General features: G+C 41.0%; 2 protein-coding genes across 3 annotated transcripts; both read left to right on the forward strand.

Annotated features, from left to right (window-relative positions):
* Positions 1-3,249: 3,249 nt before the first annotated feature.
* On the forward strand, positions 3,250-8,251 carry LOC146695035 (uncharacterized). 2 transcript variants are annotated; one of them, XM_085476950.1, is made up of 5 exons: positions 3,250-3,352; positions 5,588-5,639; positions 6,487-6,642; positions 6,876-6,971; positions 7,137-8,251. In XM_085476950.1, exons 3-5 carry the CDS (start codon positions 6,529-6,531, stop codon positions 7,374-7,376), a joined length of 450 nt encoding a protein of 149 aa, XP_085333076.1. In that variant the 5' UTR covers positions 3,250-3,352; positions 5,588-5,639; positions 6,487-6,528; the 3' UTR covers positions 7,377-8,251. The 2 variants fall into 2 exon arrangements, with proteins under 2 accessions (XP_085333076.1, XP_085333075.1); XM_085476949.1 differs by having other exon boundaries at positions 3,251-3,352; positions 5,588-6,642.
* A 2,419-nt stretch (positions 8,252-10,670) lies between these two features.
* cyp26c1 (cytochrome P450, family 26, subfamily C, polypeptide 1) lies at positions 10,671-18,712 on the forward strand. Its single transcript, XM_085476951.1, has 7 exons — positions 10,671-10,761; positions 11,496-11,853; positions 13,135-13,359; positions 13,508-13,783; positions 13,907-14,065; positions 14,884-15,291; positions 17,207-18,712. Exons 2-7 carry the CDS (start codon positions 11,647-11,649, stop codon positions 17,549-17,551), a joined length of 1,620 nt encoding a protein of 539 aa, XP_085333077.1. The 5' UTR covers positions 10,671-10,761; positions 11,496-11,646; the 3' UTR covers positions 17,552-18,712.
* The last annotated feature ends 3,328 nt before the right edge of the window (positions 18,713-22,040 follow it).

Raw genomic sequence — 22,040 nt, forward strand, 5'->3', positions numbered from 1 at the left:
CGTGCCGTCATTTGAAGAAACAAAAAGAAATGTTAATATTTATTTATTTATTTATTTATTTATTTATGTGCACTTTGAGCTCCATAAGGTGTGTCAGTTGTTTCCATTATTTATAAAATTAGGTAGACAGTTTACTGTAAACCCATCAAGAATAAGGGGAAATATGTTCACTGGACACTTTATTAGGTACGCCCCAGGTTGGATCTCATTTTCCCTTCAGAGATGCTTTAATCATTTGTGGCACAGATTCAACAAGTCACTGGAAAAATTCCTCAGATATTTTCCTCCTTGTTGACACGACAGCATCACACAGTCGCTGCAGATTTGTCGGCTGCTTCCACGATGGGGATCTGTAATCTAGATGGACATCTGGTGACAGCGAACTCATCATCGTGTTGAAGAAACTGATAATGATGATCTGAGCTTTGTGACATCAGAAGATTGTGCAGTGCGGTCACAAAGGGATGGACACGGTCAGCAACAATACTCAGGAAGGCTGTGGAGTTTAAATGATACTCACATGGGACTGTAAGTATCCCCACATCATGACCACAAACTGCTGATCAGGACCATTTGTCCAATCTTCTGTTTTCCAGTTTCTGTGAGCCGCTCAGCTGCTCCTGTGCTCAGAGATGCTCTTCTGCATACTTTGGTTGGAACAAATGGTTATTTAAATTATCGTTGCCTTCCTATCAGCTCAAAGCAGCCTGGCTGCTCTCTTTGACCTGTGTATACTTGACCTTCCTCCGTAAACCTTTGAGATTTTCGTGTCACACGATTGTTGGTGTTTTCTGTATTCTTTGTGTAAATGTTGGGTCTTTACTTTGAGGCACCGGTTGTTGTGATTTGTCGCTATACAAATAAAACTAATTTGAATCGTCAGTTTCTGAAATATTCAGAGGCAAATAAGCGAGCCATGTCCAACACCACTTACATCACCTTCCCTCTTCATTCTGATGCTCAGCTCAACTTCAGGAAGTCATCTTCACCACTGAGTTGGTGCCGTGTGATTGGCTGATCAGATATTTGCTTGAACGAGCTATTGAACAGGTGCACCTAATAATGTGGCTGTGAGTGTATTTAGATTTGATCTGGAGATAAAATGTCCCTTTAAATTTCTGCAAAAACAAAGAAACAGGTGGTAGACGGCGGCGGGCAGTAAAACTGTGAGGCTGTGGGGTTTTTCTATGTTGGTCACGTGATTCACAAGAATTTGTGATTTTGAACTCGAGCCCTCACAAGCTTGATCCGTTTGGCTTCCACTGACTGTTGCAGGTTAGTTTGTTCACAAATAATTGGAGAGTGTATGTAGTAAAGATCAATGCAGTGCATTCAAATTCAGTCATATTTCAGGATCTCTTAATATTGAGAGTTTTTATTTTTTTCCAGCTCTAATTTGGTCCCATCTTTGTGACAGCACATATGAAAGAAAGATTCATTTCGATGTGAAACGTGAGCGTTGTGGGTTTGGGGCATTCCCCGGCAGTCGTGGATGTCTCAGATGTGTCTGGAGATTATGGCGCTTTGGATAACATGAAGCTGTTTAATTAACAAGTTCACACATGAAGGCAGAAAATGAAGCTCCAGTCTCCTTTCAGACAGGTTGTAGAGGTATTCTGGGGTTTTCGTTGTGTATCGATTGGTCGGCATGCTGATCAGCAGATGAGCACAAACCTGAGTTGCATGGCCACAGTTTGGCTTAGCAGCTGGGGAACCTCCAGTAGACCAGCTGTGATCAGCTGCTGGGTTTGAGGCTTACGGCTCTATCGTGGCTGCATATGGGCTTTTATTCTGTCTAAGTATCATCCAGAAGAACTTTCATTTCCGTGACTAGCAGGAGATGAGAGCTGCGTGTACACTATATCCACTCACAGCCTGAAGAGTTGCTTTCTTTGCCCCAAAATAAGATTTGAAAAAACTTTTTCCCTCCTTGTGACCTTTGAATAGAATGAAATCGTGATTTAAATTCATCTCTAAAAGTCTCTCATCTTCCTCTCCTATCCTCTGAGAGCAAAGTTATCACACACTACAGGTTTCTGTTTCCTCCTTTGGAAGCATGGCTTCACTGCAAACTGCACAGAGATGGTTTTCTTGTATTCATGGAGCTCTGCGCTGTTACTCACTGGCCTTCAGTACAATATGAACCCGAAGCACGAGCAAAGCACAACAAACTGTTGAACTATTATCTTAAATATTTTGACTTTCTGGGATTTTTTTTCCTTTTTCAAGTAATTAACTATTTTATTTTTGGCAATTTGAACCATTTTGCAGGAGAAGCACTAACATTAATCATTTCACAGTGCTTGTTTTCTGCTCTTTCAGTAGAAACTAAAGACAATGTGAGCTTGGCATGGTCGTGATGATGGCTGATGGGGAGCTTTGCCGTGAGCGCTAAAGCTAAAATATTTTGCATGTTTTGTGGTCGTTTAGTGTTCATTTACCTTTGTGTCTGTGACACCAGGAGTGAACCGAGTTCAGTGTGAAAATAAAGATCTGCAAAGGGAACTTCAAGGTGTCTGCATTTCAATGAGGTTTCCTCTGCTGGGAAAAAAGGGTATAAGGTGATAAGGTAAAAACGTAAAAGGATTATTTGATCGCAAATCAACACATGAAAAATGACTAAAATTCAAATTTAAAAACCCTCCACCTGATCGCAGATTTTTATGAATAAATTCCAGGTGGAAAGATGCGGTAGGAAATAAACAAAGTCAGGTCTGTTTTCTAATAAAGTCCTTTAAGGGTTGAAGGTTGAGGACTTTTTAAATGTTCATTTAATGAGGAGCATTTTGAATGATCTCATGAAGAGAACTTGGTCCTTCAAATGTTTCAGGGTAAATTTGTGTTACTGCAGCTCTGTGAAAAATGGACTCTCAGGTCTGCAGCTCGGGTTAACACAGAGTGGTGGACGCTTGAAGTCCTTGGAATATTTGGATGTGTGATCTCTGAGAGCAGACTCACAGGTCCAGGACTCAGAGTGTTTCCCCCCTGGATGGTCACCCGTGGGTTAAATGCTCTTCTGTAAGAACACTGAAAGAAGTGATATTGTCTCCTTTTAAATATAGCATATTATATTTTGGTATATCTTTTTAATTCAAATGAGTAATTCCTGTCTACATATATAATTCGAGTAACTCCAGAATACATTCCCTGCGTTTTAATCCAATTAATTTTAGTTAATTAAATGTAGCTCAAAATGCTTAAGTATGTTTTTCATAGCCTCCTGCTGGGCCATTTTGCGCATGCGTTAGGACAGGCCACCATTTTGCACGCGGACTGAAGAAGCGGACTCTTTGTGTGCTGCAAGCGGGCTCAAGTTAATCGCACAACTTCATATAAAGGTGGTCTAGCTTCGGTAAGTAAACCTTTTACGGTCGTTTTTGTTTTATTTTTTTTTTACCTCAGTCAAAGCATGTTGACTCTTTAAGACGTGTGCACATGGAGAAAGAAGTCTAAGTAGTTGTACACCTCTGAACTTTGTCGTGAATTTGACTTAAGCTAGCTATGTGCTCTATTAGCTACTGCTCTATTAAAAGAGTAATTGTATTGATGCGTTAAAATGTCATATGTTTTTAGCTTAGTTCTTGTGGCACACTTTGTACTAACAAATTATGGAACGAGGCAATTTCTCTGTAGTTAGCTGTAAAGTTCACTGTACAGTCGCCTGCAGTTTTAAGTGGAGAAATCGTCCCTCCCGCCACAACATTGGCATTAAGGAATAGTCGGGCGGGGGAGGGGGCTTCTGAACGCACCTGCACAGTCAGGGGTGCAGTAGGAAATAAGTAGGATTGGCGTTGCACAACGTCTTTTGTGCAGAAAAAAATAATGGTTGTAAACTGTGGAGGAGAATAACTCAGTGGTTGCCAAAAATGTGAGATCAAAAGGCACTGAGAGTGATGTTTGTCAGAACTGAAATTAACTCAGAAAAGAAGTTGCTTCACTTGATAGAGCTGTTGAGTGCAAGACCTGTCAGCGGTCTGGTTTAGCATTTAAAGCCTCGCTACGTGCTTCCAAACCGCTGCATTTAATCTCAGAGAAAACTAACACAGAGAAGTAAAGCAAGTGTGTAAGTTCATCTCTTTATGTTTGCATAGTATTTCCATGTTGAGCTTAACAACCGATGTATGGAGCCACAGCTGGACTGGCTGTCGGAGTTTTGTATTGAGGGGGAAAGGAAGCGATTTGTTTTATACTTCAGCTAGAATGAAAAAAGACACAAAGCTGGAGTTATTCGGTGTCTTCATGCTGAACAGCTAAAACTTCTTCCCTCATTCTCCCCCCTCCCTCTCCTGTTGCTACTTCAATCATGAAACTGATCGATTATCAGGTGATCGGCTTTTCTGTCGCTAGTCTCTCTCATTTGTTAGTCACCCAGTTTGCGCTAGAAAGAGGAAAACGGCAGATAAACAACAGCAGCACGTTTAAGCTTGATAAGCTGTTGCTAGAATTTTTTAATATTACTTCTAGTATCCGCTTATGTTTTCTGGAGCCACAGCCGTAATAGCTGCTGGTCATGATAGTTTGGATATGTGGTGAGAAGGAAACATGAAGGTGAAACCAGGAGAAGTTTTTACTGAATCATTAGAGCTGAACAGGTAATGAAGAAACAGGTTTACATTTTAGGTCACATGAATGAGTTGAAGGGAAGTTATGAACTGTTTCTGAGAGACAAATAACTCCAGGATCCTTTTTTAGGTAGCTGACAGCTGGTAACTGTGCAGGGGCGGATCTAGCAAAGTTTTGCCAGGGGGCCAGGTAGGGCATTAACAGGGAAAGGGAGACACAAAGACATAATTTTCTTTCTTATTCTCATTTAAAGTGTCTAGCTTTTAATAAATAATTATTCTAAATCTTACTACCAAAGTGGTGATCTGGTTAAATGTATAGAGATCCATTATTGTATGTAGTAAATATTAAGTCTAATATATGCCCTAGTAATAGTAGTACATATAGCACTTTTTCCTTTGGGAAGGTACGCTGTCTGCGCTGTCTGCAACTGTATTGAAGAAAAATGTTGAATCAAATTATTATAGAAAAATAATTGATTTCTGTGCATTAAAGTAGATTACGTCAATTAAGCATTATCAGGCGAAGGGTGCGGGGTGGTTTCCTAATATTTTTGCTGGGAGTTGGCAGTCCTATTAGTTAGTTTAATATTTCTATGTACTGTTTAGAATACCTGAATAAGGAGGATGGTGTAAGTTTTTTAGGTTGATCAGTATTGCTGAAGTATAAAATATTTTGGGTGCAGTGTATTTTTTGCATACAGGTATAACAGAATAGCTTTAATGTTTTGTTTTTAAAACTGAGTATGAACTTATACAAAATGCAGCAAAATATTTATAAAAACAGTTTTATTTATTATAAAATACACTATCGGATTCATATCGGCATCGGCAGATAATCAAATTTATGATATCGGTATCGGACATAAAAAAGTGGTATCGTGCCATCTGTAGTTTGCACAGAGGCACAAGTAAGATTTGTTTTGTTACAAGGGAGTATCATGAAGTAATGCACTAATGGCTTGGAAACGGTAATTGTTTGTCTTTCTAAAGTTTTTTTTTTATTTGTCTTCCTTTTCTGGCAGATTTTCTTCCCCTTATGTGTTACTGTTTATTCAAGAAGATGGTGTTATTTTGGTAAGTACATGCAAATTCCTTACATATTTATCACAACAGTATTTGTCACAGTATTGCAGGGACAAGTTTATCTATCTCATCTTAAGGGTTCTTGTGATTATTAATATTGATATTAATTAATATCAATTAATATATATGATTAAATTTCTTTTATCCAGGACAAAAGAAAAAAAAAACTTGCGAAAGTGAAATGAAAAACAGGAATTTAGTTCTTGTGAGTTAAGAGGATGCAGAGCATAGGGTTAGATGGAGGTGGATCATTCACTGTGGTGATCCCTGAAGGAAACAGCCAAGAGAAAAAGGATCAGATTGCAAAAAAAAATGTGGTTTGTTTGCATACATGAGTCTTTACGGTACCCACAGGACTCCTGAAGTATAAGTACTCTGAAGTTTGCAGAGCAATTTCAGAGATGTTTGGGGCTTACATGGCAAGCATGTTTTTAGTTGCACATCTAAATTTTCTCTGCTCTCTGTTGCTGATGGCAGAGTTCTGCCCCGCTGACCTCACAGGTGAGACACTCCCACCAGTGGACAAAGAGCACAGGAAAATGTGTTGCCAACCACCTGAAACAGACAAATATCTGCTTTTTAAAACCCTTTAAACCCGTTAAATGGACTGATGCCATTCATTTCTTCTTTGATTAACAGTAGTAACATCCTTCATGCACTGTATACTAACCCATATGATAATCATGCTTTATGAAGTGATGGCAATTGCATTGTAGCATTTAATGAAGAAATAACAAAATAATCATACCAATGATTAAGCACCAGTCTTCTTTTTTTGTGTGTGTGTGTGTGTGTGTGTGTGTGTGTGTGTGTGTGTGTGTGTGAGTGAGAGATACAGGTAAATGCTGAATTCCAGTGTATTACAACACTTCAACTGGAGATGACCTTCGCGGCACAGTTAGACAGAATTACACCTCAGTTGATGACAGTTTTCCAGAAGAAGGGCGGTGTTTCTGGGCAGAAACTTGCCCACCACTTGCAGATCATGCAAGAGGTAAATCTGAATATTGCAAATTCTATTTGGATTTCTTTTGTCTTAAGTGGCAGGTCACTGGTGAGTCCAATAAGCCGTTTTAGGTGACCAGCCAAGCAATCTAAATTTTGAAATTTCATATATAAATTTTATTTACTATGTTTGAACTGACACATGATAAAATTTACTTATTGCGAATGTCAGACATTGTTCTTTTTTCCAAATTGGTTTAATCAGCAACTCTCTTTAAACAGGCTGAAAGTGATGTTAAAGTGAAAAGGGAAGCAGTTCTCAGGGCACTTTGCCTCTACCTTGGTGAAGAGGACGGAAGCCTTATTCGGGAGTTCTTTGTAAGTCATTTAAGTCATTGTAAGCAAGTCATCTATACACACACTTTTTAGATAGATATCTGTGTGTGTGTGTATTACACACACACACACACACACAAACGACTAGATTGGAATTTAATTGTAGAGTTAATTGTTTTTTCTTTTACCTTTTTATTAAATGTTTAGGACATTGAAGGAGATGATATCCAGAGAGACCTGAAGAAGCACACCATGGGCATTTATGTCATCAACAGGGAGGATGGACAAAATGGACATTATGATGACATTGGAATATTTGTTGAAGGGGAGATAGTCATGGACAACATTGGATCTCTGGCCCAAGCTTGTGCATTGATGCTTGGAGTAATCTATGCACTAAACCTAGCCTTCCCCAAGGAATTGAAGGACTATTATGAATTCATTTAGAAAGTGTTGATGGGATTCGATGGTGAAAAGCTCTCCCCCAAAGTCTTTGGGCTGAAGAACAAAATTGCTACTGGATAGGAAGATTTCTAAAATAACACATCAAGAGAATGCTGTTATGTAAATTACCAATGACTGGTGCTCTTGTGAATAGGAGTGAAACTCTTGTACAACCATCATTTGTTCTGTGTTATGTTTCGATTGAACATTTTAACTTTCAATAATGAATGTTTCACGTGTGGTACATTTGAGTAGCTTGAAGAGCAACTTTGTAATTATTCAGTTATAGCTGCTGCCCTGCGTATAATCAGTGTTAACTCAACTGGATAAAAAAAAAAAAAAAAAACCATTCATGATTACCACACTGCAGCACACTGGTAACACTTTAAAGACTATTAATTGTTTTGAAGCGAGTATGTTAGGTCAGAAAATATGTAAAACATTCAGAATCTTCAAGGAAGGACTAGAATGGAAAGACAGTGGTCAATAAGCAGTAAGGAAAACACAAGTTTAATTTTAAGTCTAATTACCTTATTAAAATGCAATTTCTAAATATGGATCGCAGAACAGCAAGTCTGAAACTGGTTAGTTTGTGGATGCATCAGTTTCTAATTGTGATACATTATACTGCTGGTAGTGTTTTATTCTTTTATGTAAGGAGTTTGTTTGTTTTTTTCTTTTTTAGAGGAAGAGAAACATTGGTTAACATTTCTCTTGTCTGTTGTTTCTGTTTTGTTTGAATACAGCTTTTTAAAGCTACTAGTTCATAGGCAAAAGTTTTGTAATTTGTATTATACAAATTGCAGCAATTTCCCTTAGAGATGTGGATTCTTATTCTGTTTGCAACAAATTTTGCATTAATAAATGATGTGAAAGAATGTTGTAGTTTTCATTATTGACGTTTTTAAAAACTACAAATCAGGGTAAGCAATATTTTTTTAAGTAAACTTAACTTAATTGAAATAGAGAGAAATTAACAATTTGATTGATTTGAATATAAGTTTGGGACATAAGTGTAAAGGAAACAAATTATTCTGGTACATTTAACACGACCTTAGTTGGACTTACTAATAATATTTGACTAAGACGTATCCACAACAGTTAAGTTAAAGTAGCTTAAAAATATATGTTGGTTTTACTCGCTTAAATTAAATTCAGTGTACTTAAAAAATATTTCTGGATTCAAACAAATTTATTTCGTGCAACCACTTGTCATAAAAAAATTGAGTAAATTGAACAAAACATTTTTTTTCAGTGAATAACAACTTATCAAAGAAGTGAATGAAGACGTCTTTCTAACTTTGCAGTGGTACTTTTTGAATGCACTGAAACACAAAACCTTGGAGTTCTTTTAACTTTTTGGGAGTTACCTTGCAGAGCTTCACCGGAAGAAGATTTTCAACCGCAGCAGAAAAAAAAGGATGCGTTTAGAGTGTGGGCGGGGCTGTGAGGTGGGGTTACGTCCCATCTTGTTGAGTGAGCATCTCCATGGCATCCACTGGAATCAAAACATAAACTCAGATCATCAGATTTCACTTGTCGTTCATCTGTCCAGCCCATTTTAACCCAGTGCACAACAACAAATACAATCCTGCGTGGAAAGCTGCACTGAGAGTGGTAAAACACTCCACGGGACACCTTTCAAATTTACAAAACATTTCATAATAATCTGCAGAAACTTTACTGGAACACGAGATGGTTTAAAACGATTATGATTTGTGTTTGTTTTATTTTTCTTTGATTTGTGTTTGATTTCAGAAATTAAAATCCAATCATTTTATTCCAAACCGTAAGTTCATGTCGGAGCTCTCCGGGGTTTCCCTCCCTCCCTGAGCCCAAATGCGACCAGGCTGTGCTTCTAAAGCGCTGAGTGGAATTCACACAGAACCGTCCTGTTAATAGGTGTAAAAACCAGCAGCGAGGCCGTGTTTCCATCAGTCTGCCGGGGCGGAGCTCATCCACCTCTCCGCCTCAGTTTGGATAAAAGACACCAGCTAACAAACTCTCCAATCAGCACCAGTCAAATGTAAACGCAGCGCGAGGACACGCCAACAACAGCTGGAGATGATGTGCCCAGTTTTACAAAGGCAGGTTTAATGAGATAATCCCAGTTTTAATCCACCCCCAAAAAAGAAAGAAATTACAATTATAAATAAAATGAATTTTAAATAATGAGGAAATGTTTATGTGTGTTCAAAAGAAATGACAGCAGACTGGAGGTTTGGTGGATTGGCCCCGCTGTGACCCCACGAGGCTTTTTTTTGCATTAAAAAGTGCAGATTTTGCGCCGTTTTGCGCACACAGACTGCGACCAAATCCATCGTAAATCTAGACAGCAAGCTTCCAAAGTTTGTGTTTAAAATCGTGTTACCGGCTTCATTAATTTTTTAAGAAACGCCACCTTAAAATCACACGGATCCCGTTAACAGAGGCTTGAGTGGATGTGGTCAGAAATCCGTCTCAGTCTTTGTATTAATTGAAGGAATCTGCCCGGGAAATGAAAACTGCGCTGCTGGAGTGTCGAGGAGGGATTTGAAGTTCCCTGCTGAGGCCAAATTCAAAAACGAGGAAATATCCTGTTAAGATAAGATAAGATAAGATAACCTTTATTAGTCCCACACGTGGGAAATTTGTTTTGTCACAGCAGGAAGTGGACAGTGCAAAAGTTATGACGCAAAAATTAGAATACAATAAGAATAAATGAGGCTGTTGCTGTATTTCTGGCTCATAGATTTCGGGTGAGAGATTCTGTTTCCCCCTCTTTCTGGAGGAACAAGGATCAAAACTTATCGCTGAAATTTAAAGAAATGAATTCAAAAATATTGGGTTAAACTTTGGATCTTGCGCATTTAATGCCGGATTTCTTTGTTATTTGTTGGAAAATTTAAAGTCGAATGCAGTCGTGAATTTTTGCCTCTGATCCATTTTCTTCGCTCTGAATTTAAACGGAGCTCCTGTCTGAAACCTCTGCACAACTAATTGGACATACCTGCAGATTTCCCCTCCACTCGCTGCCACCCCCACCACACACACACACACACACACACACACACACACACACACACACACACACACACACACACACACACACACACACACACACACACACAGACTGAGGACGCACTGCTGCGTCTCTCCAAACGTTTTCCTCTTTCTTGCTTCCCTCTCTCTCTGCAGCGCTGTGAATGAAACACCGAGCCCTTTTAACATATTCAAACCAACGTCACAATTGAAGGTGGATCACGCTGCTTTTTCTATAAAACCCCCTGCAGCCCGCTCACTGTGGAGGAGCAGGCATCGGTCTCTCTCAGAGGAGCCGAGAAAGAAACTTTCCCCCAAACCCTGAACGGATTTCTGTCACCGTGCGCTCAGAGGAAGCTGCTTGGAGGTAAGTTTGAATCTGAAAAGGACCGAACTCTCTAACGTCTTACTTCATTTACTGGGAAAATCAGAGCTAGAGAGCAATTTGCTGAACTTTTCCCCTCGCTCCGTACTGTAGTCAACTGTATTCAAATCCCTCTTTTATTCCTTCTGCCTCTTTTTAAAACCTGATTTATTGCCACTGCTCTATAAACTCTGTGCCGCCCGGGGGGTTAGGGTGGCTGAGCCCCCTCAACTGTACCTATAAAGGTGCATAACCTAATAGACAAGCTGGCGCACGCAAACCTGTAAAACTATTTGGAATACTTGACAGCTACTCCTCATTTTGAAGGAGCAGCGACAGCGGAATGAAGGGGAGTTTCCTCGCAGGAGAGGAGCACGTTTGTCATGTAGCTCGCCCAGAGTCAGAGTGTGAGTGTGTGCAGGCGCATCCATCCGCAATGATCGGCTTTTTATTTCTTTCAAAGGTGCGTCTGCCTGCGCAAACTCTTTAACATGCACGCAGCTTTAAAAATAATGTCAGGCTATAAGAGACGCACTCTACAGTTTGTTTTAATTGGAAAAAATGATCGCAGACGTGTGCGCCATCTCTGCATATTTCTGCGTAATGGTCGTCATTGTTTTGGTCTAAGTAGCTGTAATAACTGTTTACATTGGCTCTCTCCGGAGATGAGCTGAATGAGTAATTTCTGGGGCAGCGGAGGGTAAACACACCCGGACCTTTTGTTTTTATTTGGGCAGCTTTTACAGGAGACCAGAGAAAAAAAAAGGAAAAAGGAGGAATAGAAAAAGAGTTCCGGACAGACGGACAGGGAGAAGCTTTACGCACAGCCCAGACAATTTCAGCGCGCAGACACAGGTGGATGCTGGGAAACGGACCAGCGCGGAGGAGATGTTGCCCCTGCCTCAGTTTGGAGTGCTGTCGGCCTTGGCCACCGCGCTCACTTCGCTTCTCTCCGCGGTCCTGCTGCTGGCACTGACCCGGCAGCTGTGGAGCCTCCGCTGGAGTCTGACTCGGGACAAAGAGAGCCGCCTGCCGCTGCCGAGAGGCTCCATGGGCTGGCCACTGGTCGGAGAGACTTTCCACTGGTTATTCCAGGTGAGTAAGCTCGAGTTTTTGTTTATTTATTTTTAAGCCCCAAAATGCAGGTGTGTGTTTCCTTAGCTATGCTCATCTGTTATTGGCTTCTAATCCACGCGGGACTGCTGGAAGTTTGAATAATCACGGTGTCGATACTTTGTTAAGAAACGCGGGAAGTTTCGAGAAGCAGATTGTTGTGCGGGTTCAGTTCAGATGTTGATGCGACATGTGCGGACTTTATGCTCCGCGCGTAATTCTTTGTTATGGAGCAAAAACAGAATTCTGTTCAATTCTTCCACCTCGCTCTTTCCCTCTCTGTCTTCCCTACAGAAAAGAATTCACCTCTCATCCATCCTCTCCACATCCTTACAGCTCACGCGTATTTCCCCATCTCCAAATTTTCGCCTTCTTAAATCGCTCCCACCAACTCATTAGTTTTCACTTGTTAATATTATCTACATGCACTCCTGCCCTAAAGTTTAGGGTCACAAACTGTTAATCTAACCCGAGCGGGAGGAGTGAATGTAAGAGGCATTTCAGTAAAGTCGTTAAAATCTTTAATTTGTCAGCTTAATGCACTGCATCACTTGGTGAGCTGATGCAAGCATGACTGAAAAGGAGTAAAATGTATAAAGCTTACGGAATTTAAAAAATATCTCTGCAAGCTGTTTGAATCGCGAGTAAAATAAGCAGTTTACTTACAAAAAGTCTACATGTGAAGGTTTGGGCAGATCCACTGTCATCCCTCAGGCACATGCTGTTGAAAATGTTTTATAAAAGTATCTCAAGCTTTGTGCAAATGGATGGTCCATTAAATGTTCTTAGATCATTTATATTTAAAGAAATGTAGGTTATTTAATTATGGAGCTGTTTTAATACTCTGACCCACTTGAAGTCATATTGGACTGTATGTTGTTTATAATTAACCACAAACTATGTTACCTAATGTAAGTTTATCATGTTAAAAAGATTAACAGAGACAGCCTGTTTTTATGTAAAATAAAATGACAGATTAAAAAAGTAAAAGTAGCTGGTTTGACCAAAATGGTGCAAAAAGAAAGATTTTCCTCTGAAAAATGTTCTTGTTCTAAGAAATGAAGATATTACTGAGGAAAAAAACAAAACAAAAAGAAACCAAAACAAGTGACACAGCTGTGTGTATTACTCCCTGCACCAAAGGACAAAAACAGAGAGAGACTCCAAGTGTTTGTATAAAAAGTTGTTGCAGTTTTATTTGGCCTAAAAGTATTAATGAGTCATTGCTTCATGACAAAGTTTATATCTCTTTCTACCCTCCAGGGTTCAAACTTCCACATCTCGAGGCGAGAGCGTCACGGAAATGTGTTTAAGACCCACCTCCTGGGGAAGCCGGTCATCAGGGTGACGGGTGCAGAAAACATCCGCAAGATCCTGCTGGGGGAACACAGCCTGGTGTGCACCCAGTGGCCTCAGAGCACACGCATCATCCTGGGACCCAACACCCTGGTCAACTCCATCGGAGACCTCCACAAGAGGAAGCGAAAAGTAAGAAGGTGTAGCAGGAAGTTGAACTGACGTTTGGATTCACAAACTGTCTGTTCTGCTCCGGGTTTCACTAAAAGGTGTTGTCTGCTGGGCACAAGCTGTGAACTTTTCATGACCCCTTTCTCTCCATTTCCTTATGTCTTTCAAGATTCTGGCCAAAGTGTTTAGCCGGAGTGCTCTGGAGTCCTACCTGCCCCGGCTTCAGGACGTCATCAAATCTGAAATCGCCAAGTGGTGCTCAGAGCCGGGCGCCGTCGACGTGTACAGTGCAGCCAAGTCCCTGACGTTCCGCATCGCGGTCAGGGTCCTGTTGGGTCTGAAGCTGGAGGAGGAACGGATCGTTTACCTGGCTAAGATCTTCGAGCAGCTGATGAACAACCTCTTCTCTCTGCCAATAGATGCCCCGCTTAGTGGGTTACGCAAGGTGGGGGAGCTTAAAGACATTATGTGTAATCTACATGGATAACGTGGTATTAAAAGCCGATTAATGTCATTCATGTTGGCTTTCACATGAATTCTTTGCAATTTGTCAATCTTTTTCTGTCAGGGGATAAAAGCCAGAGAAATCCTGCACGCCCACATGGAGAAAATCATTGAAGAGAAGAGGGAGCGGCAGCACATGGACGAGGAATATAACGACGCCTTTGATTACATGTTGTCCAGCGCTAAGGAGAACGACCAGCAGCTCAGCATGCAGGAGCTCAAGGTACCAGAGTTAATGTCCACAGTGCGGGGAAGGATGTGCCAGCCTCACTTTCTGAAAGTCATGATAGGACAAGACAACACTGAGATGCAGATGTGCAGAGTGTGCACACACTGAGTGTTTTTGTGACCCACTCAGTCATATTTAACCACCACTTAGGCACAGTTTGTCAATGAGCAGGACACTCTGAAACCGGCTGGCGTCTAAAATACTGCTCCTGCACAGCACAGCGGCCGCTGCAATCTCAGGAAGTTTTTGTGATTTATGCTATCACTAAGCGATACTCGAACACCACTGTAGACATTAAAATTGATGCTAATGGTGAGAAATAAAAGGCTTTTTATGATTTTTGAAGCAATTACCAAAAGTAAAACATAAATCTGAGGCTATAAACAAACTAAAACCCAGTTTTGTGACTGAGCCTTCTGTGTTCAGCATGATGGTGGTGAATCTGTAGTCTCATTAGGTCGCTCATTAGAAAACACCTTATATGGGAAATTTTAAAAGCTTCAGAATTTACCTGTAGGGGCAGTTACTGATTCATTTTTGGTTGTAATAAAAAACAGCCCGAGAAAAGAAGTCCATCAGTTCATACAGGTACATTTAATCATGCTAAAGATGTTTTTAATGGTCAACGCTGAGTGAAAACGATTGAGCCAGATAATTTGGTAAAAGGTCAGTCGTGCACCGATGGTACATTATTTGTGAGCAAGCTATTTGGCTCTCAGTTGACGTTCAGGGACCTCACGGGTCTGACTGTGAACCTGAGAGCAGTATGTTCAGGTGACATCCACCCAACCCATCCACCTCCCTTCTTGCAGGAAACAGCAGTGGAGCTGATCTTTGCTGCTCACTCCACCACAGCCAGCGCCTCCACATCACTGGTTCTGCAGCTTCTTCGCCACCCAGCAGTGGTGGACAAGGCCAGAGTTGAACTGGAGGCGGAAGACCTCGGCTATGAATCTCACAACAGCTGCATTCAATCTGGTGTCACCATGGAAACAGAGGAGGGCGCCACTGACGCAGAAACAACCTGCCTGCTAAACAGAGGGTGTCGGAATCAGAGAGACGAAGACGGTTTCCCGCGGTCGCAGTCTCATGTACCCTGGCTGAGCCTGGAGAAGCTCAGCCAGCTCCGCTACATCGACTGTGTCGTCAAAGAGGTCCTCCGCTTCCTTCCGCCAGTCTCTGGCGGTTACCGAACAGCTCTGCAGACGTTTGAACTAGATGTAAGTTTGAGTCTCTGGTAGGAAGATTTTACTTATTTGTATAGTTTTACAAAGAACTCAATATATTTTTATCAAATACAAAGGAATTTAAATCTTATTCATCCCAAAGGGATCATCTCCATGTCTCTGCTCCTGGAACTGACAAGGGCTGTGCGGGAAATTTATGAATGCTCAACTAAAAATACGCCAACGAGCGATTGGCTCGATTAATTGCTGATACATGATATAGAACTGTCAAATTTCCAACTAAAATACATTTAGATAACAGTCTATAACATTTAGTCCAAGCAGTATGGGTGGAGATGTGGTGTATGCAACAGGTTTGGGCTACAGTCAGCAACTGGTGCTCGCTGATATATGTGCCCCAGTAAATGTCATCAGCAACTCTCTATACTAGCTTGACACAACAAAAACTGAAGGAAGCACCGTTCTGGTGGTATTTAACAATTGTGCTTTGCAAGCTAATTATTTACATAGTTAACATGTCAAGGAGGCAGCAAACAAAACCCCAAAACAATCAGTTGCACAAAAAAACCCCCTATTGATAGACTTAGCCAATAATAGCTAATAATAGCTAATAGCCGATAGCCATCCAGTTGGTAACTACAGTATGCTTAGACAATATTTTTTGAACCTTAACCAGTACAGATGAACATATAGTTTTATCCAGTAGGTTTGGGCCAAATGTTAAATGTTCTAACTGGCTACCAGCCGCTGACGGCCCCATAAAATGTCTGTATATGTTTTAGCTTGAAACAACGAAAGGAACGTTTCTGTTTTACAAGCTCAGAGTTCAGTCCTCAATGAGGCAGACCATTAAATTAGCAAAAAAAAAAAAATCACAAACTGGGTTTTGTCCGGCAAGTCGTCAATAGCACAAAGACTTGCCCAGTAGCCAAAGCTTAATAAATAATAACAGCTGGTACAAATTCTTGGACACTTTTCATACTTCTGTTGGAGTAATACAATAACACAATGACCTTTTGGGAGGGTTTTTGTTGTTTACCAATCCTGTCCGTCTAAACCCAGCTGCCTGTAGCCATTATCTTCTTTACCGTAGAAGCAAAGCTAAAGTTTGACATGTGTCGAACGCCTCCTTGTGGACACTCAGTGAGTCTGAGGGTGATTTAGTCCATCGCAGAATCGAATTGCTCTCAGAGAACTTCATGCTGGAGGCAGAGCGAACCTTGCGTCTATTGAATTTTGATTTTGGCTCTTTGTTCGGAGGCGTGGCTGTCTACGCTTTGACGGCCCCTCCTGGGAAACTGCTTTTAAAAACCCCTCCCTGCCCTCAGTGTGCCCCCAATTTGCTGCCTTCATTGAAAAAGGACAAGTGACGTTTAAAGCGATAGCAGAGGAATTTCCACCGTACTATTATAGAGCGCGTGATGCTAATTATTTCTCACGGTATTAACTTGTATAGGCACGACGTAATTGTGCTCCTGCAAATGTCTTTATGCCTGTTCGGTCAAGTGAGTGCTTCTGGAACCTAAACAAGGAAATCCTAACTCTGCAGAAATAACTGGGATTAGTTTATAGAGAAGTCTGGATTAGCAGGATAATGAGTGACTGACTGAATGAATGAAGCTGAAAACCAAATGAATGAAGAAGTTTTCAACACGCTAAAGCCTCCAGCTTTCTATGTCAGGCAGAAACTAAAAGGTCAACATCATAAGACTCTTGAATTAATTTGTATTTTTCACTTGTGAGTCTTTGATTTTGAGAATTATAATAATAATTAAAAATCATCCAAACAATAAAATTTTGACTTTTTCAATTTCAACATTTTCTCTGCATTGTTTTGTAAACCTTTGCCGACAGTGGCTATATTACCAAGGTCCAGAAACTGTTTTAGAACCCTGAGTCAGAGTTTATATCACTATCATCAAAATGAAATGCCTTTCTTATTCTGCAGGGCTACCAGATCCCAAAAGGTTGGAGTGTAATGTACAGTATCCGGGACACCCATGAGACTGCAGCAGTCTTCCAGAGCCCGGAGCTGTTTGACCCGGAACGGTTCAGCCCAGATCGGGATGAGTGCCGGTCGGCCCGGTTCAGCTACGTGCCGTTCGGTGGCGGAGTGCGGAGCTGCGTAGGGAAAGAACTGGCTCAGATCATCCTAAAGACTCTCGCTGTGGAGCTGATTGGGACTTGCAAATGGACCCTTGCTACAGAGAACTTCCCCAAGATGCAAACAGTGCCAATAGTGCACCCAGTAAACGGGCTGCACGTGCATTTTTCCTACAACTACCAGCTTTAGAGAAAAAAACAGACAAATAGACACTGAGAAACTCAACCAGGGAGGCAGTTTGACCTTTCCTGCTTCTGGGAACTCTCTAGGAAAAGAGAAAATGACCTCGCCAGTCCTGATGGTGCAGTTTAGGCCCCCTTTCATCTGCATGGACATGGGTGGGTGGGGGGTTACTTCATTTCTTCAGTGGTCTGACCCAAACCTAAGAAACGACTTTCTGTTGTAGCACAAGCACATTTTAACCATGTTACATGTTTCCCAGCATTTACTTACTTTTACACACATTTTAAGTTATTAAAATATGAAAATTTGCAGCATTTTTCCTGCTAGTTTTCAAACAGGAGATTAAGTTTTGCTGTCATGAGTGGACCGCATGTCACTAGCAATAGTTTCTATCCAGAGGACAAACAGTTATTCAGGGACTCTTAAACCCTCCCTTCACGCTACTTTAATAATCTTTTACCAGTATATTTTCTATATATCCAGTTTCAGGGATGTTTCTTTCCACTCAAATCCAGTGAAACAAACACGTGGCGTCATGATTTTCTGCTGCCTGTCTTTCCTGTTGCACTCTGCCTTGGCATCTTCGCCTTTCTGCACTCCTTCCTGATAAAATAAGCTTTTTACATCATCACTATGGACATATCCAAGTGCTACGTACTGTATATCTGCTAGCTTATATTTAGAACTTTGCCTTTGTTCACTTCTTAGGACTTCATGTTGCCTCTGAAGTGCCTCTGAGCATGGCACTGGCTGCGAGGCAGCTCCACGTGGAGAAACAAGCTTTGAAATGTGACAGTTTGATTAAGGCTGAAATGTGATTTTCTGTAATAGAACCATATCTGAATGCTCATAATGGACACTGGAGAGACCGGATGTGTGAGGCTGAACCGACAACCAGGAACTACCCGAACATAAAGTTCATTTTATACGAATGTTATCTATCCTTAACAGTGCTATTATATGTGTATCAAATGAAGTAGCATTATGAATAAGCTGTATTTAAAATGCCGATGTATCATATCTGTTGTACTTTTATCTGTAACAATTTATAGATAGAGACACTAACTAGTAAAGCCCATAACACCTTTATCACTGCTAGAACATAGAAATATTTTATTGTTTAGAGCGGCATATACTGAGAGTAAAGTTATACTTTTTATTATTGTTTTTACTGGTCTAATTCTAGGACTGTCTAATAGATGCGCTGTGAAATCTGAGGTGTGGATGGATTTGTGGAAGGAGATAGCACTTTCTTTGCTTTAAGGAGTCTGTAAATTTGTCCTGTTTGTGCGTTCATTGAGTGTATCACATGTAGCTGCTGTACAGTTGATGTAAAGAGTAAATTAGAAGATGCTAAACTAAATTTGTCACAGTTTGTCACATCCTGTGTCTGAGAAGAGGCCAAGAAAGCAGAGGTTTGACCCAACACGACTGTAGCTTATTCAACGTAAACTTCAAAGTAAAACTAAAGAAAAAAACATTCAATTAGACTTCTTTACAAATTTGAGCATCCAAAAGGTGTTGGTATTTATGCTAATCAAGGTTGAGATGTCTACATTGTGATCGTGAGTCTTCATAAAGTGTGTTTGAAATGTGATCCCTATTACGACCTTTCTAAAACCCTCAAATATAGCCCTTCACTACTTGTTTTTTAAATTATAAATCAGAAAACTAAAACTAGCAGAGAAGGTAACTAAAAGTAAATGCAATTTTTGAAAGAAAAAAAAAATAAAAGCAAGAAAACTCACTCTGGAGACATCCTTCAGCCAACGTAGAGGTCCCAGATACTGCAGTTCCTCTAATGGCCACTCGAGGCTCACTTAAAAAAGTGAGTCCATCCCATTAAAGGCCATTTTACACCCAGTGGGCAGTGCCTCGTGATCGGCAGCATACGACACAGCTGTTGCTAGTCGGCTTCTGCTGGTCGTCCACCTCTTGACTTTTGTAACCTGGTGTGTGATGTCACTGCTGCTGCAGCTGTAAACAGTGTGTTTTAATGATTTATCAGTACAGCAGGTCAGAGATTCACAGATTATACAGAAGGAGATGTTGCAACAGTTTAAAAACGCAGGACAGTTATAACTTCTTCTCCTGTATCTGAACTGATGTGGCGGTTCTTGCCTGAGTGGCGACACCTATCGTCCAGGAGAATACAGCAGAATACCTGCGCTGTAACGTTAGCATAAATGGATCTGTGTGATGTTAGGTGTAGCCCAGATGAAAAATATCATACTTATTCTCTTTATATTAACTGTCTACATCAACAAGCGTCGTATTTCCTATGACCATTGAATGCACCTCTCAGTTCACCCCACGTGAGGGCACCTAGCTCAGCAACCAATCAGAGCCTACCCAGGCCGCATTGACCCTGTCAGCCAGGAAGTGAGGTGGAGGTGCATGGTGTCCCGGGTTTTTCTTATCTCAGCAAGAGGAGTGGAGGCATCTGCTACTCAAACCGAGAAATCCACGGACAAAAGAGAGGAAAACTCAGGATTGAGAGGAAGGAAAGCCAGCCTACTTACCTGCTGGAAGTCCGGAGTCGAGTGGCTGGATGAAGGAGAGAGGCAACGTCGGCTAACCACTCACCTTTCATCCGGAGAGCTGCTGCAATTCCAACGCCAGTGTGTGTTGGGCTTTTGTGAAACAGAGCAACGGTCAGGTTTTTTGGAGAGGACGGAAAAGTCCAAGGACCAGGACGATATTCTGGTTGTGATAGATGGCGAGCCAACCACTTTGAGGACGATCTACCCCAAAGAAGATACACACCACACACTCATACATTCCAGTTACACTCACAAGGACCTTTGAAGTTGGCTATCGCCAGCTTAACTCTAAATTCTTAAAGGGCCCCAACGAGTACTTTTATTTTGTTGAGTGTGCACACTATTTATTTTATTTTATACTTTATCTGTACAAATTGGACAAATACCTGTTATACTTTGTAACAATACAAGAGTGGCTACTCAAAAGTTAACATTGTGTCCAGGTCATTATTGCTGCTCAATACTTTGGCTCCATACGAATTTGGTGTCTTCTGATTCTGGCCAGGGTCTTATTACGAGCCCAAGTAATTATTGCGCTGTAATTCACCTTTATACCTTAAAGTTGGTTACATAGTGGTAGTGCAAGAAGCGACCAATGTGGCGAGCATACCAGGCCCTTAATAGCAGGCTGTAGCTTCCAGGTCTAAAAAGTGGTCAATGCAAATGTCCCTGAGATCTGCATTGTTTTTAATGGTCACCAGGGGGCGACATCTGTGGTTGCAAGAAAGACCTTTGGCCCTATGGAAGTTCATGGGTAAATGATGCTCTGCCTAAAGTTGTGCATTATTAGTAATGCTTCTTGTTTCAGTTACTGAATAATTAATCATAGACTGCTATACAAACACAGCTGTTTATTTTAATCAGAGAAGTCGCCTCCTGCTGGTAATTACAGGGAGCGTCGACTGAGCCATACCAGCTTCACATTTCATACCTGGAAACTATGTCCATCTGTGAAAAACATTTGAGGCAGTGAAAACTCGGCTAAAGTCCAGAATTCTGATTTTTTACATTTTTATGTTGACTGAAATTTTAAAAGTTCTAGATTAAGTTTGGTTTTCACTTCTGTTCAAACTGTTAAACTTTATTTCAGTTTCCACAAAATCATTCATGAAACCGTGAACTCATCATCATATTCCTAAACCTGGACAAAGTCATGTAACCCAAACAGTTGCTGCACACCATTCCACTTGCGTGAGTTGTATAATGCTTGACAGTCAGGATGTGTTGCATTGTCTTGTGTTTTGCTGCATCCCCACTCTGGTTCCCATGCACCCTCCCATCAGCTGACCGGTCACTGACCTGTGCAGCCGGTGGCACTGGCGTGAACCCTGGTTCAAAACGTCGCCAAGTTCACAGTGACCGAGCGTCCATCAGATAACAACCTTGGCAGGACTACGGGGTCCTGCAGCGGACACAAATAGGCCAGGCTGTTTGTGTCCCATTAATTTTCTGCCACATTGCTTCACTCTGTTCTCGGCCTGTCAGCGAGGGTAGTCAGGTGGTTGCTGGAAATGCCTGATGGGCACCGCAAAGTGACCTCAGGGGTGATCTCACTTTCACGTTTTAGTGCATGAGATGAAGATATGAAGCGGAAAATATTGAACTACCAAGTGTTTCTACAGTTTAAGTAGCTGAGGGGTGAGAGGGAGTTTCAAATCATCCAACCAAGGAATTCTGAGGTGGGAGAGTCGCAGTTATAAAACAAAATGACAGAATTTAATGTCTCTATATAAATACTTACATGCCGATATAACCCAACTAGTTCTGAATATATTGTAAAGGAAGTTTTATATTTTTGGTCAAAGCCTTTATAATATTCACTGGTTTGAGGGATTTTAAGTTCTTGAATTTATCACAACACTGGTATCCAATTTGTCTTTTTGGAGTAACCAAACTGGAGCTGCAGATACTCCTTTTTTTCCCGTCACCTACCAATCTGTTGAACTGGTCCA

Source organism: Copadichromis virginalis, linkage group LG13 (assembly GCF_057382275.1).
Source record: "Copadichromis virginalis isolate Kocher_CV1m ecotype Utaka linkage group LG13, C_Virginalis_male_GT1.1, whole genome shotgun sequence".
Taxonomy (NCBI): domain Eukaryota; kingdom Metazoa; phylum Chordata; class Actinopteri; order Cichliformes; family Cichlidae; genus Copadichromis; species Copadichromis virginalis.

What these genes read in the sequence shown, in the direction of transcription:
- LOC146695035 (XM_085476950.1), top strand. Translation starts at nt 6,529, where the DNA reads ATGACCTTCGCGGCACAGTTAGACAGAATTACACCTCAGTTGATGACA. An exon ending in ACTTGCAGATCATGCAAGAG is followed by an intron (nt 6,643 to 6,875) that starts GTAAATCTGAAT and finishes CTCTTTAAACAG; the next exon opens with GCTGAAAGTGATGTTAAAGT. An exon ending in GCCTTATTCGGGAGTTCTTT is followed by an intron (nt 6,972 to 7,136) that starts GTAAGTCATTTA and finishes TTAAATGTTTAG; the next exon opens with GACATTGAAGGAGATGATAT.
- cyp26c1 (XM_085476951.1), top strand. Translation starts at nt 11,647, where the DNA reads ATGTTGCCCCTGCCTCAGTTTGGAGTGCTGTCGGCCTTGGCCACCGCG. An exon ending in TCCACAAGAGGAAGCGAAAA is followed by an intron (nt 13,360 to 13,507) that starts GTAAGAAGGTGT and finishes ATGTCTTTCAAG; the next exon opens with ATTCTGGCCAAAGTGTTTAG. An exon ending in CGCTTAGTGGGTTACGCAAG is followed by an intron (nt 13,784 to 13,906) that starts GTGGGGGAGCTT and finishes TTTTTCTGTCAG; the next exon opens with GGGATAAAAGCCAGAGAAAT.